Source organism: Lagenorhynchus albirostris, chromosome 8 (genome assembly GCF_949774975.1).
Source record: "Lagenorhynchus albirostris chromosome 8, mLagAlb1.1, whole genome shotgun sequence".
NCBI lineage: Eukaryota > Metazoa > Chordata > Mammalia > Artiodactyla > Delphinidae > Lagenorhynchus > Lagenorhynchus albirostris.
Genome location: NC_083102.1, coordinates 45,243,910 through 45,260,500, shown reverse-complemented (window position 1 = coordinate 45,260,500; position 16,591 = coordinate 45,243,910). Strand labels below are relative to the sequence as shown.

The window sequence follows — 16,591 nt, the reverse complement described above, 5'->3', positions numbered from 1 at the left end:
GTCAGGTCCCAGGAGTAGGACTGTTGGTGCTGACCTCGGGGTGAACGTGGGCCCTGGGCTGATGAGCGTGTGCCTCTCTCTCCCCGCTCCCCAGACACCACCCAGACCGTCCCTGAGGACAGAGACAATGACCTCGTCCCTCCCCTGGAGCTGTGCATCAGAACCAAGTGAGTCAGGCCCACCTGTGGCTTTGGGGCCTTGCCTGAGTGGCTGGGAGGAGCAGTGGTTGGGAGTGGCCTGCAGGAAGGGGGATGGGTTCCTGGATTGTCCCAACTAGGAAGGGTGTGGTGAGGGGCCGGTAGGACCCCTGCAGACTGCAAAGACACAGTGCTTGGGGCTTGTCTGTATGTGGCGTTTTGTGGTCACCATGGCCCAGGGAGACGTGTGCGATTTGCGAGATGCCGTGTCTTCAGGTAGCTCCCTAAGATGACCCGTGGCAGGGGGTGGAGGTGAGCTGGTGCCTCGAGAGCCCCCCCTTGTTCCGGGCAGCAGCTGTTAGGTCCACAGGAGGAAGAGCGAGGGAGGTTACCTGGCGGTGGCGGTGGAGCTCGGGCAGGGTCGGAAGGCAGGAGGACGCGGCGCGGCCAGGGTGTGCTCGGAGGTGGCTTCCTGGAGCAGCGGCCCTCACGCGGGAGGAGCAGCCCCGGTCCTTCTGCGGGTGCGGGTGCGGCCCTCTGAACACTGAGTGGAGGTGCCCCAGAGGCAGTGGGGGTTGCCGGCGGGGGTTCTTGGCTCGTCTCACCCAGCCCTCAGTCTTTAAGGGAAGCTGAGGCTCAGGCCAGGGGAGGTGGGTGAATAGGAGTTCTCTGACCAGGCCCCAGGGCTGGGGCAGCAACCGCCCCCCACCCTACCCCGCGGACTGGGCAGGCCTGGGGGCGGGGAGGAGACCTGCATTCCAGTGGGGCAGCATTAGAACTTGCCAGTGTGGTGAGCGTGCATTCTGGCGTTTGAATCCTGGCCTTGCTGCTTTCTGGCTGGGAGCCATCAGACCTCTCCTGTCTGTACCTCACTTTGTCATCTGTAAAATGGGGGCAGTGGCTGTGCCTGGCTCACACGGCTGTTGTGAAGAGCACCCAGGACATTACCAAGCACGGAGAACCGCTCTCGTTGACATTGTCTCAGCCGCTCCTGACTCGCTGTGACCTCGGGCGGAACCTCTGTTTTCCTGTTTGTGAAGTGGTGGGGTTTGGGGTGGAGGACGTAGGCCATGGCTGGGGCGCTGCGGCTCTGACCGCCTGCGATCCAAGGGGCTCCCCTGGAGTCTAGGGCCGCTGCCCACCCACGGGCAAGTGAGCCCTTGAATGGAGCCAAAGAGAGAGAGAGGACGCCACATACACAGTCCCCAGGGACTGTGTCCCCAGGGAGGGGACGTGGCGGAGACGTCGTGACATCCTCATCACGCCCCACCCACGCGTCCACCTGCTCAGCCGTCCACCTGCCCGCCCACTGGGCCAGGGACGGAGCATTCCTGTGGGGTCACGTGCCGGCGTTTCTTTCATCGGGAGGATTAAAGGCACATGCAGGTCGCTTTCCTTTCATGTACAAAGGGCCACTCATTCAGAGTGATGAGAGAAGGGCTGCATGGGGGAAGGAGGTGACACCAGCCTTGGCACCTTCTGCAGGACGGGGTGGGAGGCCACAGGGCATCCTTCCTGCAGGAGGACCTGCCCAACAGGGCTCTGGACCGCACCCTGGACACAGGCTCCACCCCCTCTCCGGACCCCTGGGACCCCTCGCTGAAGGCCTACATCTGTCTCTGTGCCCCTCCCTGGGGTGGCCCACCGCCCCGGACCTCTCCACCTGCCCCCGTCTGGAGTAACTTCTCTTTCCCCAAGAATGCTTCTGCTGCAGGACTCGACTCACCAGGCACCTCCCAGGGGCCTGGGGATTGGACTTCTTGGGCTCAGCCCTAATTGGCAAGTGCTTGAGAATGACTTGGGGCTCTGGTCTGTCAGGGGGCTCAGTCCAGAGACATCTGAGTGTGAACGTGGGCCCGGAGCACCTCTTCTTCTTCTGTCAGCTGTCCCTTCTCCCAGAACCTACCCCTGTCCCCGGGGCCCTGTGCCATGAAATGAACCAGCAAAATGACGGCATGTGAAACGACCTGGAGAGGCTGCACGCATCAGGGAGCGAGCCCTCGGCCTGGGGCAGGCGGTCCAGGCGGAGTCCCTACCCTGCCCTTGTCTGTCCCTGCTCGCTGTCGTGGGAGGAGCTCGGGCAAGGTTGAGCCTTGGCATCTCCTCCAGCAGTGTTTCCTACTCCTCGGCACAGATAGCAGATCATCGTACTGGGGCAACACACAGGGTTAGGGACGACTGGCTTGGGGACTCTGGTTGACCCAGACTCGGCCCAGTCCCCTGATGGCTGAGGGGATCCATGGTCCAGCACGTCTGTATTTGTCTACGGCCACCCACTGGGAAGATTCGCTAGAGCGTGGTCATCAGGGTTCAGCGGGCGTCCCCACTGGAGGGTGTGGTAAGACACAGATTGCTGGGTCCCACCCCTGGGGCCTTCTGGCTCAGTAGGTCTGGGCGGAGGCCTGAGAACCTGCATTTCTCAAGAGTTCCCAGGTGCTCCTGGTGCTGCTGTCCTGGGACGGCACTGTGAGAACTGATGTTCTGGTGGCTGGTGAGGGCGGTGCCTACCTCTGCCTCACCCTTCCTGGCTGCCTTGTGAGAGTCAGATGTCAGGTGAGGTGCTGACCCTCCAGCATCTGGTCTGCTGTAACATACCAGACCCGGGGTACTTTCTTCCTGGCTCCGCTGGCTGCCCCCTGCCCCCCTCCCCCCCCAGGTCTGAGTGCTGCATCCCCTGCACGGACTTTGCTGAAACCAGTTCTACTCCCCCCATCACTTGCTCCACCCTGATGGCTCGGTCCATCTGGGCAGTTAACACGGTGAGACTTTTCCCAGCCTCATTTCCGGAAAGCTGAGTGGTGAGTGAATAGTGGGAACGCAGGGTTTTTCCCCCTCTGTACCCATCAGATAACATACCCCACTGTAATGGGAAACAGCAGGCCCAGCCTCCTGGAATCCTGTTCCGAGGGCTTGGATTACAAAGGCTTTGCGTATTGTTTTCATCCCAGATTCTCAAACAGCTCAAAGGGAGAAACTTGGGAAAGTAGCCTTCAAGGTCAGAGAGACCCGCTAAAGCTGGGGCCCTGCCTCTTGGGGGATAAGTCCTGCTGCCTTGACAGGAAGGGCGTATGGCCCGAGCTCAGGTCATTTCCAAGGCCAGTTAGTCCAGGCACCCGCTGAAAGGCAGCCGAGCGCTCATGGCAGGATAGGCTCACCTGCGGGCTGGCGGGGCTTCCCTCTCATCACCTCAACCTCATGGAACCCCCGGACTGGACTCCATGGAAGAAGCAGCTGGATGAGATGCGCTTCTTGCTCTCAGAGTTCACAGTCAAATAGAAGTCAAGTTCAGAATCAACTCTGTTCTAATTCAGGGAGAGATGCGCCGCCTGCCCTCAAAACCACCTCTGTTGCCCCGTAAGAACCTCTGACATTCACGCTAACCCACGTGGAGCACGCCGCATCCCTGGCCACCTGGCCACCTGCTTGGGATCCACAGAAAGGCCCTTGGACACCGCCCGATACGGCCCTTCCTTCTACAGATGGGGTCGCCGGAGTGGAGGTCTGACGCCAGGCCACACTTCGAGTCAAGAGCAGTTCAGGGCCTGGGGCTTAGGCCGGTGCTGTCCCAGCCCAGTGGAAGGTCACTGAGCAGGCAGTGTGACTTCCCGCCGCCTGGCTTTGTTGCCACGGTGACAGTGCACAAGACCGGACTGCCAGTTTTGCCTTTGGAGAAGAGCATCCTAATTTGAACCATCCCCGGGCCCCGTGCCGTCTCCACTCTCTGGTGTGACGCACACCTCGACCTCAGAGAAGCTCCTGTTACCTTCGCTTGTGTCTGTCCCCCAGCTTCCTCCCTCCTCTGTTCTCTGACCATCTCAGCAAAAAAAAAAAAAAAAAGACTCATTTATGGTCATTTCCAAAGAAGACACACACAGTGACCTCTCTCAAGCTTCCAGCCTCGCTAGAATGGGAGAAAATGAAAGGGTTGTCAACAGGCCAGAGAAGAGAGGAAAGAACTCATAACCGGGGCCTGGGCCTGGGCGACAGATGTTTCTGTTTGGAGGCTCAGACAAAAAATTGAAAATGTAACTTCAGCTGGAAACGGTGCCTTTGAGGGGCTGGAGCTGAGCACCTACCTCCCTCACCTGCGCGCCCGGCCGCCTGAGGAGTCTGCTGCAGCCTTCACGCCTCTGCTGACACCCTTCTTGCCCAGATGCCCTCTTCACAGTGCCTCTCATCCATTGAGGGAGGGCTCCTGGGTGCTCCCACTGCCCAGCCCCCTCTTGTGAGTCCCCTGCCTGCAGCCCACGCGCACAGCCGCCCCTGGTGCGCCTTGTTCCTGGCACGTGCAACGCCACTGTGCGGAGCCGAGCACCCAGCAGGAGTCTGGAGACCCCAGCTGCGTCCTGGCTGTGCTGCCATGGCACGACCTCTGGAAGGGCTGGCTCTGTCTGGACCTCAGTTTCCCCATCTGTCGATTGGGTAAAACGATGCCTTCCCTGAGCTGCTATGAGGTCGAGAGGAGATGTAGAAGCATTCCCTCGCCTTTGGAGACCTCGGGGCTCACAGGCAAGTGGGGGGAGGAGGAAGAATGGGAGGAGGCAGAGGGGAAGGGACGAGAGAGCAGAGGTGGGCCATGGACAGGGCTCGGTGACCACCGGGGTCAAAGGGGAGGGAGAGTGAAGTGTGATGAAGACTCAGGTTTTCCCTCTGGTGCCTGGGCTTGACGAGGGGCAGGGCGTGTACAGGGGGTGTGTTCCCTCAGCAGCAACCCTGGGAGCCCAACACGGAGCTAGAGGTCACTGAGGGGACGGAGGCAAGTGAGACCAGCTCTGCCCTTTAGGGGCTCACAGTCTAGCAGGAGAGGGAGACCCCATGGCAGCATGGCCGGGGAGAGCCTGACAGCAGTGCTGAGGGAGGATACTTCCGGAAGGAGGGCTCCTGGATCTGACCCTGAAGGAGGAGGGGTGGAGAGGGAGGATGGTCCTTCCAGGTGGAGGGCGCAGCGACCGGCCAGGTTCGCAGGTGAGAGACGGCCTTGGGGCTCCTTCTGTAGTTGCTCTGACTGCCAGCAGCTGGCGCGCGGGACAGGACACTTGCACACAGGGTACTTGTCTGGAAATCCAAAGTGAGTAAGAGAAGTGCTTGGGTGTATTTCTGCTGGTCAGCTCTGGTGGCTTTAAAACCAGGCCTGCCCTCTTCTCCTTGCTGACACAGCAAGACGTCATGTTGAAAATCTGTGAAGTAGGTAACTGCTGCTCTGATGCAGTGACGGCTGCTGGGGAAGCAAGGGATTCAGTCGTGGGCAAGAGATGGGCCTGCCCACGACGCTGAGCTGACCTCAGCTCTGGGGACCACGGCATCTTCGCTGAGCTCAACCCCGAAGCCAGTGGTCCTCAACCGGGGGCATTTTTGCACCCCGGGGGATATCTGGCAAAGTCTGGGGACATTTTTGGTTGTCACTAGTTTGCGGGAGGGTGCCGGATGTCCTACAATGCACAAGACAACCCTCCTCCCCCCCCCAACAGAATTATCCCGACCACAATGCCCGCTGCGCCCAGGTTGAGGAACGCTGCTCTAAACTCTCACACCCTCAGCCTCCTCTACATCAGCACAGCTGAGTGAGCCTTGACGGCGCCTCTGCACTCAGAAACCTGTCCATTCCACCCCTCCCCTTTCTCTATCAGCCCCTAATTGCATATGCAGAGTTCTTCTTTTTCATCCTTGTAACTGATGCATAGACTTTCAGAACCGTTCCTATGGGGGAACATTCATCCCCTAAGTAAGCACAGTACCCCAGCATTTCAGCCCTTTCAGAACGGCTCTGCTTTGGTTTCCTCTTGTAGCTGTGAACTGCTTCTTTCTGTGTTTCTAATACTCTCCCTGCCTCGGCACCTGTAGTGCAGGATTGGGTAGGTTAGTTACCTCTGTGAAAAGCCTCGCAGGTGGCATAAACCTCCCAGCCTGACCTTAGGACTCGGTGGCTGTTGGTGTGACCGGGGCGTCTAGCAGCAGATGAACATGACTCACCCCTGCACTGAAGCCAAACCCAATTTTGTCACATTGGGAGCTCACAGGAGGAACTTCTGTCTGCCTGTCAGTATGGGCAGAGGAGAACGATAAGGGAAGGGCCTTGGGGGCCAGGCTGAGGGCGGATCTTATAGGGAAACAGGAAGTCTGGTCTATTTCTGGCTCTTCCCCCTTCTTCTCTCCATGACCGGGGGCGAGAATCCAAACTGGTCTGGGCAGTAGTTTGGTCTTTGCAAACCTGCGTCCCTGGTGCCTGTCTGGAGCCAGGCTGTGGGTGGGAATGTTACTCCCCTCTCTTCCTTCCATCTGCCACCCCTGGATGTCTGGATTCAGGATGTGTCCCTAGTGTCTAAGATTTTGATAGGAAACTTACAGAGGCTGATACTCCTCTACAAATCTTAACAGGACAGTAAGTCCCCTACATACGAACGAGTTCCATTCCAAGAGCTCATTCGTTAAGTCCAACAAAGTTAGCCTAGGTACCCAACTAACACAGTCGACTATACAGTACTGTACTGTGGTAGGTTTATAATACTTTTCGTACAAATAATACATAAAAAACAAAAAAATACAGAAAGAAAACATTTTTAAGCTTACAGCGCGGTACCTTGAAAAGTACAGTAGTGCAGCACAACAGCTGGTACAGAGGGGCCGGCGTCGAGTGAGCAGGCAAGACGAGCTACTGACTGGAGGAGGGAGAGGAGGTGGGAGACGGTAGAGCTGAAGGATCGTCAGCAACAGGAGACGGAGGGCAAGCTGCAACTGCATTCATGCCTGACGTGGATGGAACGCACATTTGCATCTTTGAAAGTTCGCAACTTGAAGGTTCGTATGTAGGGGACTTACTGTAAAAGCTTTTCAATGATGTGTTTCAAAACTCCAACAATGATGAACAGAGCAAGAAAACTGAAAACCTCGGGTTGCACGGTGGAATCACGAAGGCTTTGTCTTATGTTGCTACAGGTTGCTAAAGTGCTGTTAACCCAGTAGGTGCTGTAGGTCCACCTACTCCCTTGGAACCTGTGGTTATCTCAGTGCCTTCCCAGCTCGCCTGACCTCCCGAACCTGCTCAGTTGTGCAACTCAGAGCTGCATGTGTCTTCCCCACCGGCCGAACCTATATTGGCTACCCTGAGACATCATCAGAGTCCAGCACCAAAAGTGCAGGCAGTGGGCACTCACCAAGGAGCAGCGGTGCAGGCAGTGGGCACTCACCAAGGAGCAGCGGTGCAGGCAGTGGGCACTCACCAAGGAGCGGCGGTGCAGGCAGTGGGCACTCACCAAGGAGCAGCGGTGCAGGCAGTGGGCACTCACCAGGGAGCAGCGGTGCAGGCAGTGGGCACTCACCAAGGAGCACGGTGCAGGCAGTGGGCACTCACCAAGGAGCAGCCTGACTTCTCCCGGGGTTGCCAAGTTGTCTCCAGATACCTACCATCCCAGTGTCTCTCCTTCGAGCAGTGAGGAATGCTGTGATGCTGATGGATTCCATCAAAGTGGCTCAACCCCAAAGCGTCTAATAGATTCCTCTAGATCTGCCTCAGTGCTGACACACAGGAAACAGTCTAAAGCACCCAGGTTCCAGAGAATCACTTAATTCTTCCACATCCAGTGGAACAGGTGACGCTGCCCATGTCGATGCACATGATGCGACTGATGATAAAGCAGAGGCAGGTCCATGGATGAGCACGAGAGGTCACACATTTCTTATCACAGGTTAGGCTTGGAATGGATCGTACTAAGGTAGTTCTTCCAACAATTACTCTTGAGAGAAGCCCTCTCCTAGAAATATATGCAAACATTTGCACATCCAGACCTGCCTCTGAGTATCTGTGACCAGAAGGATCCCAGGGACCAAATGGTTCAGGTGGTCAAATGGTAGCTCTCAGGCTTTCATGCAGGAAGCAAAGGATCCGTTGCCAGAAAGCCACACGACTGCATTTTGGGTGAGACCTTGCAGCCTCATGAGGCCCCGCCGGATGACACTGGAGAGAACAGAGAGCTAGTTTTAGAGGAGCTAGTTTCTGGAAACAGTATAACATTCATGGCTGAGCAACTTTTCCATCATCCACCCATCTCAGCCTTTTTTGCTGAGTGTTTTAACGAGAAGATGCAGTCCAGCATTCATACATGGACCAGATGAAAGTTTCTTGGGATGTTGATTGGTGTGCAAAACATAGGGCAGGGCTGTGCCCTGTGTCTAGACTATGACAACTGTTAACATTCTCACATTCCCCAGTGGTTATGGAAGGCTTGTCCTTACAGCGCCGTGGGTGGAGCTAGGAAGAGAATGCACATATCAATTGTTCCAAAACGAGCTATATGCAAATATCGTCTCCCATGCTACTCCTGCACAGAATTACCACTAAGATTTTTTTCTTCTCCAAATGACAGATCTTTTTGCTCACTTGAAGGGAAATGGAATGGTGTAAAATATGCAAAATACTCAACAGGGGGTCATACAGTCTTTACAGAGACCAAGAAGTTGCTGGTAATCAGGGGGAAAGTAGGTTGGAAGAACAGAACAGAGTATGAATCCCACTGCCTCTGCAAGGCTGTCTCTCTCGACCTAAACATCAGAGAAGTTGATGCGACCATTGAAGCAAGGCACAAGCGAGAAGAAAGACAAAGAGCAGAAGCCTGAGGAAGGAATAGAGAGAAGTTCAGTGGGGGTCTAGGTTATTCACGAAGATGGAGAGTGTTGACTTTTTGGCGAACCACTACTGAAACTTCAAGATGCTTCTAAGCATTAGATTGGGAGACGCAACAGCCTTACTTTGGGAGAACCTGTTCACTCCCTTCTTGCAGCAGGTCCAATCTCAGGGATACAGGCAGACCTCAGAGATATTGTGGGTTCGTTCCAGACCAGTGCAGTAAAGCGAGTCATACCAATTTTTGGTTTCCCAATGCATGTGAGAGTTATGTTTACCCTATCCTGTAGTCTGTCAAGCATGCAGTAGCATTATGTCTAAAAAGCAATGTACACGTCTTAATTAGAAAATACTTTATCGCTAAAAATGCTGTCATCTGAACCTTCAGTGAGTTGTATTCTGTCTGCGATAATAACATCAAAGATCACTGATCACAGATCACCATAACAAATTTAATAATAATGGAGAAGTTTGAACTGCTTCGAGAATTACTCACATGTGACACAGAGACACAGAGAGAACAAATGCTGTTGGAAAAATGGCATCCATAGACTTGCTTGACACAGGGTTGCCACAAACCTTCAATTTGTATTAAAACAAAACCACAGCATCTGTGAAGAGGGATAAAGTGGAGCCCAATAAGATGAGGTCTGCCTGTACTGGACTTGCCAGCGCAGATGTACAAGTAAAGTGAAAGCATCCCTGTTTTCCTCCGCTGTGGCAGTTACAATTTTGACTTCAGTCCTGCAGGAAAACTTCAGGTTTTGAAAATGTCTGCTCCCTCCCCAAACCCCACACCCTGGGAAGCGTTTCTAAACCCCAGTCTCAAAGTCCGTGCTCCAGTACTGCTGTTGAGGTGTGCAACAGCTGTTTCCTAGTTTGTATAATCTTAGGATGTACGTCTATGTATAATACGCCTAATGCCAGATTTTTCAGAAATATTCCATCTGCTGTAAATGATTCCTCTGAGTTGTTTTTAGAAAACTAGTTCCATGTATTAAAATCAAGTGCTGGTCTCACCTGTAATAACTTTAATTTTGGAATTGGACTATTATTAAATTGTGTCTAACCCTGGACTCCTGTTTAATTATACTCAGTGCTTCTTAAGGCTTCATAAATTTTTAAAAAAGGCAAATCAGTGCCTTACTGAACCGCTCACAGCCCTTCGCTAGCGGTTCTTAGAGCAAAGCCCAGAATCCTTGCAAGGCCTCCTGGGTCCTGTGTGGTACCATTCCCGCTGGCTCCCTAGGCCCTATGCCTACCTTTCTGGGCTCCAGCAGCTGGACCTCCTTCCGTGCCTTGAACCCTCCAGGATGTCTCCGTATCTAGGTCTCCCCATGTGCCTTTAAAAGCGCCACCATCAGGCACCCCTGGAAAGTGGCTGGATTCAGATGCGTGTAGACCGCGCACCTCATTTGAGGGGTTTAGGTGCATTTGTTTTGTAGGGGCCTGGTGTGTAGGCCTGTCTGTGAGTGTGGAGGGGTGAGGTGGGCATGTTGGACCCTGAAATCCTCGAAGGCCCGGAGAGAGGAATTCCGGTGAGTGAGGACAAGAGCTGGCTCCTGTGTGGGCCCCTGCAGCTCTAACTCTTTCTCTGTTCCTCTGCTCTTAGGTGGAAGGGGGCATCGGTGAACTGGAACGGCTCAGACCCCATCCTGTGACCCTCCATGTGGGTGAGCCCCATGGCTCCAGCGCACATCACTGGGGGTGACGGCTGAGCCCTGGGCCTCAGGGACAAGTCTGGGCCAGCACCTGGGCCAGCACTGCTGCAGAATCGTCCGGAACCTCCCTGCCTCTTCCATGAAGGGCCTGCCCAGGACTGTGCTGTGGACCCAGAGTGCTGCTGTGCAGCCCCTCCCAGCTGAGCGGTGACTGCCAAGGCCTGGAAGGAGGCTGGTGGGGCCTCTGCTGCCTTTTCTCTGCATCCCTCCCTCGCTCCCTGCGGGGCCGGCCCCTCGCCAAGCCTCTGATATGGTCGGCCCGGGACCCTGGGCACTCGTTATTTCTGATGGTTGGCTTTCTATAAAACAGGAGTCAAACCCATGCTGAGGGCCGAACCTCATTTGTTCTGTTGCCGCAAAGGAAGCGTGAGGTCTGGCCGGCTCATGGCTGGGGCGGGGATGGTGATGGGTGGAGGGGCCCCAGAGCCCCGGAGACCTGTGGGCTAAGTCGTCACCTCACGAGGGTCTCTGCGGGCCAGCCATGCCCTCTGGCCCACTGGTGCCCCTGGCTGGGCTTCTGGTTTGGCCTGGCTTCTGTGGGTCAGCCCCAGGTCTCAGACACCAGGCTGCGAAGGCTGGGCCAACCTGGAGACACTCAGGCTCCCTGGGAGCCCATCTCGGGGCCGACCTGGATCTCTGCGAGGCCCCATGAGGACGGGCGCGTGGACCTGGAGGGCAGGCTACACCTGGCCAAGCAGATACGGGGAAAAGAACCTTTCAGGGAGGGACCTCCTGGCCAGGGAGAGCAACGAGGTGAGGATGACAAGAGGGACTGAGTGTGGGCCCCCGTGTCGCTGCAGCGGGGCGTGTGCGGAGAGAACTGGCTGAGCTGCTCCCAGGGGCAGAGCCTGTGGAGACCCTCGCATTCCAGACTGAGGGTAGGATAGGTGGGAAGGGGGAGAACTCCATAATCACTTGCGAAGGGAAAATTGTACTCAGGGCCTCCTTCGTTCCAACAATTTATATCCAACGGATTCCAAAAAGGAATACGAGCAAGTGTAGAAACACAATGGGAGGCAGGTGAAGAAGAAAGACCAGAGAGAGAGTTTTGTCAAAAACAGAAGCTGGGGCCCCTCTGCAGTGGCTCCCAGTGGGAGGGCACGGCCTCCAGGAGCCTCTGTCACCTGTCCGTCCACACGGGAGTCACATCATGGCGGAGCCACGTCCAGGGCCCACCCTGCTGTGCCCCGTGGGTGCTTGGCTGGGGCTCTGAGTGGGGCCCGCAGAGGTGGGCGTTTACACGTGGCGACCTGGGCACGCACTCCTCCCTCATGTGCCCTGACCCAGGGAGAATCGTAGACACTGCACGGCAGCCGGTCCCCAGCCTCCGTGCACCCGCTTGGGCTCGGGACACAAGCAGCTCGGGGGCCGTGCTCCCCGGCAGTGCTGGCTAAAGGGAGACCTCCTCCTCTTTAAGGGCCAGGCGTGGAGGGGGCAAAGCTGGTATTTGGTGGTGACAACTAAAGAGCCTGTTTTGTGCTCTCGTGAGCTGGGTGAGAAGAGCAGTGGCCGGACTGTGGGTCTTTGGGGAGCGGCAGGGAAGAGCTGGCAGAGAGCGCTTTGTCCGGGCCCCCGTGGAGTTCGCTGCGGGAACTCCAGTGGCCATTCACAGCAGGCGTCCAGCAGAAACGCTTCCTATATGTCCCTGAAATGTTTATGCGTTTGTTTTCCTTGGCCAGGATCGGGCCTCTCCAGCTGAGCGACCGGGTGGAGGAAGTCGGTTTCCCTGCAGTGGCCTTGTTTATCAGCCTGGGAAGGAAAAGTGTGTCTTTTCAATAAAACACTTAACCTCCTGACCAGGGTGCCATGGGCGGAGCTGGAGAAATCAAAATATTCCCAGCGTTGCTTGGGAAGACCAGTTGCAACAAATTACAAAGCACTGTTCTGGAAGCCAAGACATAGGTACATGTGCAGCGTGGCGTCCCTTGCCTGGGACTTTCTGGAAAGGAAGATGAGCGAAGCCCAGCGCCGCCCTCTCCCAGGTCCACAAGTCAGAATGAGCCCACGGTACCGCTGCCAAACCTGCCAGAATGAGATGCAGGCCCTGCTTCCCCACACGTGGTGCTCCTGGGCTGCGTGGTTTTCTAAGGAGACTGGGGGTAGTCTTCAGAGGACCCGTAGCCCGCCCCGCCCCGCCCCGCCCCACCCCGCCACCAAATTAAATTAAGATCTTTGTGTACGTGTACAGTTGTGTAATTTTCTGGGGAGAGAGTCTACAGCCTACCTCATGGCCTTGATCTTGGAACAACACCCCTCTCTTTTCCCCCAGAAGGTTAAGAACCATATCCTAGGGTCGAGTGGCCTCTCAAAGGCTGACCCTGGGCTTGACTGTTGTCTCTCTCTGGCCGCCTCATGCACGGGGGAGCCGGTTTCTTGAACACGCAGACCTCAGTGGGATGTGAGCAGGAAGCAGCTTTATTCTTTCTTATTGCCGTTGGCTCCCTGTATCCGTGGGTTCTGCATCGGCGGATACTGAGGGCCTAACTGTGGGATTTGAGCATCCTCGGAATTTGGTCTCCTTGGTGCCTCCTGGAACCAATCCCCCTTGGAGACCGAGGACGTCTGTATTTCCCCGTGGATTCTCTTTCTCTAGATGGTTCATTTCTTTGTCTCCGGATGAAAGAGTAAGCCAGTTCCACTGCCCTTCCGCTGTGTGAACAGAAGTTGCTGATGGCAAACACCTAACTCCACTCTCATCACTGGAAAGCTCCTCCTCCCCCTGTTCTTGTGGGGGACGTCCCACCCATAGGGGTCTCTCCTGAGTCAGGTGACTCGTCCTCAAGCTGCTGCTCATGGGGGCTTCCAGCACCTGCCCCCATCCAGCTTCCGGTGGAGTCACCTCTCTCTTCCCCTTTTAAAAAGACGGGGGTCTTCCTTCCGCAGGATCCACATTTGAACCAAGCAAAGCACCGACACGCCTTTGCCTCCCCGGTTCTGGAAGTCAGACCTTCCCAGCTCACACCGCCTGTCTGCCCAGCCACCCATCGGGAGCAGTGACATGTCCTCGTCCCCAGGTGGGCGTCAGGGATCGGCCCACACTGCAGGGCACACATGGCAGGCTTTCGAGGAGTTTTCTTGAAGCGTCCCTCGCTTGCCTTAAGGAGAGGAGATGCTCCACTAGGAGGCAGTGGGGACGGGGATCCCAGCACATGATGCCTCTCTCCAGGGAAGCCCTCACCAGCTGCTGGCCTCTTCCACTGCCAGCCCGGTGCTTCCTCACCTTCTCACGTGGCTGGAGGGCGTGATGGGTGCGCCAACCTCGGCAGGACCGTCTCCACCCTTCTCTGTAAGTTCTACATGGTTGCAGCACAGGTAAGAAGAAGAGTTTCCAGTAGAGCTGCGAGAATGCCCTGGGGGCCAGAGCTGGGACAGGGCTCGGAGGGGCATTTGGGGAAATCCTAAGGTAGGGTTGCGTCCAGATTCCACCTGACTGCTCCCCAGGGTCTCCGTGTCTGAGCCGGCAGGGAAGTCAGGGGCCGGGGCTGGGGCCTAACCCATCAGAGGCACTGCTGGTGGAAGAGGGGGCAGCAGTGGGCCCAGGCTTCTGGGAGGGCCGGGAGCGGTGAGGGGCAAGTCTTGGGAGCTCTGCCCTGGAGCTTGCGATTTTGTGGGGTGACAGTTTGGAAACTCAGAAGTCTTCCCCATGATGAAGAGGTACCGAAGGAACAAGCAAGAGGAGTGCCGTATAGACACAAGGGAAGAAGCTGCGTCGGGACCAGAGGGCCTGAGTTTAGTCCCGACTCACCACTTCCTGCCTGTGTAGCCGTGAGCACGTGACATAAGCTCTCTGGACCTCAGTTTCCTCATCGGCAAAATGAAATCCCCCACTTCCTCCCCCGCAATAAGTCCGTAATGAGGATGAGGTGAGTCCACACAGTGTGAGCACGGGGAATAGGGCCTGCACATCACAAGATCTTGGTAAGTGTTCGCTCTGAATATTTCCAGCGTGGGCTAGAGGGGACTCCACGGTGCAGCGTCTAACCTGGACATTGAAGGGTTTCGACAGTGGAGAATTGGATGGAAGTTCATTCCAGCTGAAAGGAACGGTGAGAGCCAAGAGACCATCAAAGTCCAGGAAGTCTTTTTGTCTCATCGGGGGCGACCCGAGAGTGGGAGGGTTAGGACAGGAGGCAGGACTTAGACGGTGGGCCCTGAGGCTGGGACATTTTCTCCGGAGACAAGGACTGCTCAGAGCTTTCCTTCAGACCTCTCTCCTGGGCAGGGGAGTGGGTGTGCAGCAGAGGCAGGGGGCACATCGAGGGGCTACTGTGGTGCTCCCAGGGAGGACAGGACTAGTGGAGAGGCAAGGAGGGGATGGAGGCAACGCATGCTGATGACCTTCGCTACCAGAGGCCCCGTGGACCATCCTCACTGGCCGCTGATTCCTTTCGGGATCCTGACCCTTGCAGGAGGCAAGGAGGCTGCTGTGTCCTTTTGCAGGTATTTCTCTCCACCCACCAGAGTCCTCCTCACTCCCTAATCACGCCCTAATCCTCACGGGGCTGTGGGAGCTGGAATTACCAGGCAAAAATGCCAGGCATTTGCGATAATGGGGATGGCTTAATGCAGGACGAGGGGTGGGCTGGCGGTGGGGGGGCGGGTGGCAGGCAGGCTGCCCTGGGTTTGTGGCGTGCCCCTCCAGCGTCCACACGTTGCCGCTCCGGCAGACCCGCTCTGCATGACACAGGCAGCAGTACCCCCCTGGCCGGGCGCTCGGTCTGCCTTCCCGCCCCTCCTTCCAGGCCACTTCAGTGTCGTGGTGCTTCGTCCCACTGTCCGGCCCACATTCCCACATCCTGTTCCCCAGGAAGTCACTGAAAGCCCTCTCTTTACAGATGGGGAAACTGACCAGACAGCAGTCTGTAGTTAAGAGCCCTCCTAGGACGTTTCTCCTTCACGGGGGTCTCCTGGAGACCAGACCACCAGCGTGGTCTTTGGATGGAAGGGAACACAGCTGATGGGGAGGCTGTACGGTGGGGGGATGATTCTAATCCGCCTCTAATCCCGTCTCCGCCTCTCCCTTCTCCAGCTCCATGCACTCCCCACTCCAGACCATAGCAGCTGCTTCCCTGGTGAGCCCCTCACTGCCCGAGGCCTTCACAGGTGCTCTTTGCTGCACCTGGGTCCCTGCCCTCCAGCTCCTCGTGTCCATCTGTCAAATACTACCTATCCCTCAAGGTCTGTCTCTAAGGGCCCTCCTCTAGGAAGCCCTCCTAGATTACCTGGCTGAGTGCCCTTGATCAGCTCCTCTCTCACAAGCCCAGCTCCCAGTGAGTGGGTGCCGGTCACACAGCTACCGGTTTCCCCCTTTACTGTGTGTGTGTGTGTGTGTGTGTGTGTGTGTGTGTGTGGCAGGGGCCACCTGGTCTTCCCTCTCTCCCTCGTCCCCGCCACCAACTGGTACCAGTCCCATCATGGGGAGATGAAACTCAAGGTTCATTCCCCTCTTTGAAGAAGCCCCTTCAGGCCTACATCTGCCCCCTCCCTTCACCCCCTGCCCCACCTCCGGGCGCAAAGCCCCAGTCACTGGGTGTCTGACTGGGGAGGTGCTGCCTGGGGTCTCTAAACCGTCGAGTTGGCTGTGGTTTTGAGATTAAACCTGGCGCCTTTCCTGTGGCCTCTGATAAGGGTGATCCTGGGTGCTTATCTCGCAAGTTCTGTTTTAAGGCCTGCTGACATCTGTGAGGCTCAGCAAAGTCCACCTCCCTGTGGAGCGGAGCCCTGGGGGATGAGCGCCAACCTCCCCTCCCCCATCTCCTTGTGCCCTGCTGGGCCACCCAGGGTAGGCACTCTCAGAGCACTGGGGACACTGGGCCCTGCCCCCTCTGCCCCACCCCTCCCCTGCCCTAGCACAGGGGCCGAAACTGAGGGGGTGCTATTAATAATTACATGAGGACAATTGTGTCAACAGACTGCGCTGTGTGTGGGAACCTTAGTCTAAGGAAGGATTGTTCCATTATTGACTGACCTCCTGGCACCCTGTTCTCCGAACTCCTGGGCTCAGATCCTTCTTGGATTTTACTGGGGACATAGGGCTCAGGGGAGGGAACTTGTATGGATGGGAGCAGTTAGGCAGGCTTCTTGGAGAGGGAGGATTGAACCCTGACCCTGAAGGA

At 56.5% G+C, this 16,591-nt stretch overlaps 1 protein-coding gene across 3 annotated transcripts in view; it reads left to right on the top strand.

Annotated features, from left to right (window-relative positions):
- Positions 1-10,797, top strand: part of MINDY4 (MINDY lysine 48 deubiquitinase 4) — a 113,239-nt gene extending 102,442 nt beyond the window's left edge. For 2 of the 3 annotated variants that reach the window (XM_060156892.1, XM_060156891.1), the window contains 2 exons: positions 95-167; positions 10,367-10,797. In XM_060156892.1, the coding sequence (XP_060012875.1) occupies positions 95-167; positions 10,367-10,415 (122 nt within the window). In that variant the 3' untranslated portion in view covers positions 10,416-10,797. Of the gene's footprint in view, positions 1-94; positions 172-10,366 lie in introns of those variants that run through there. The other variant, XM_060156893.1, reaches the window with a different exon arrangement.
- The last annotated feature ends 5,794 nt before the right edge of the window (positions 10,798-16,591 follow it).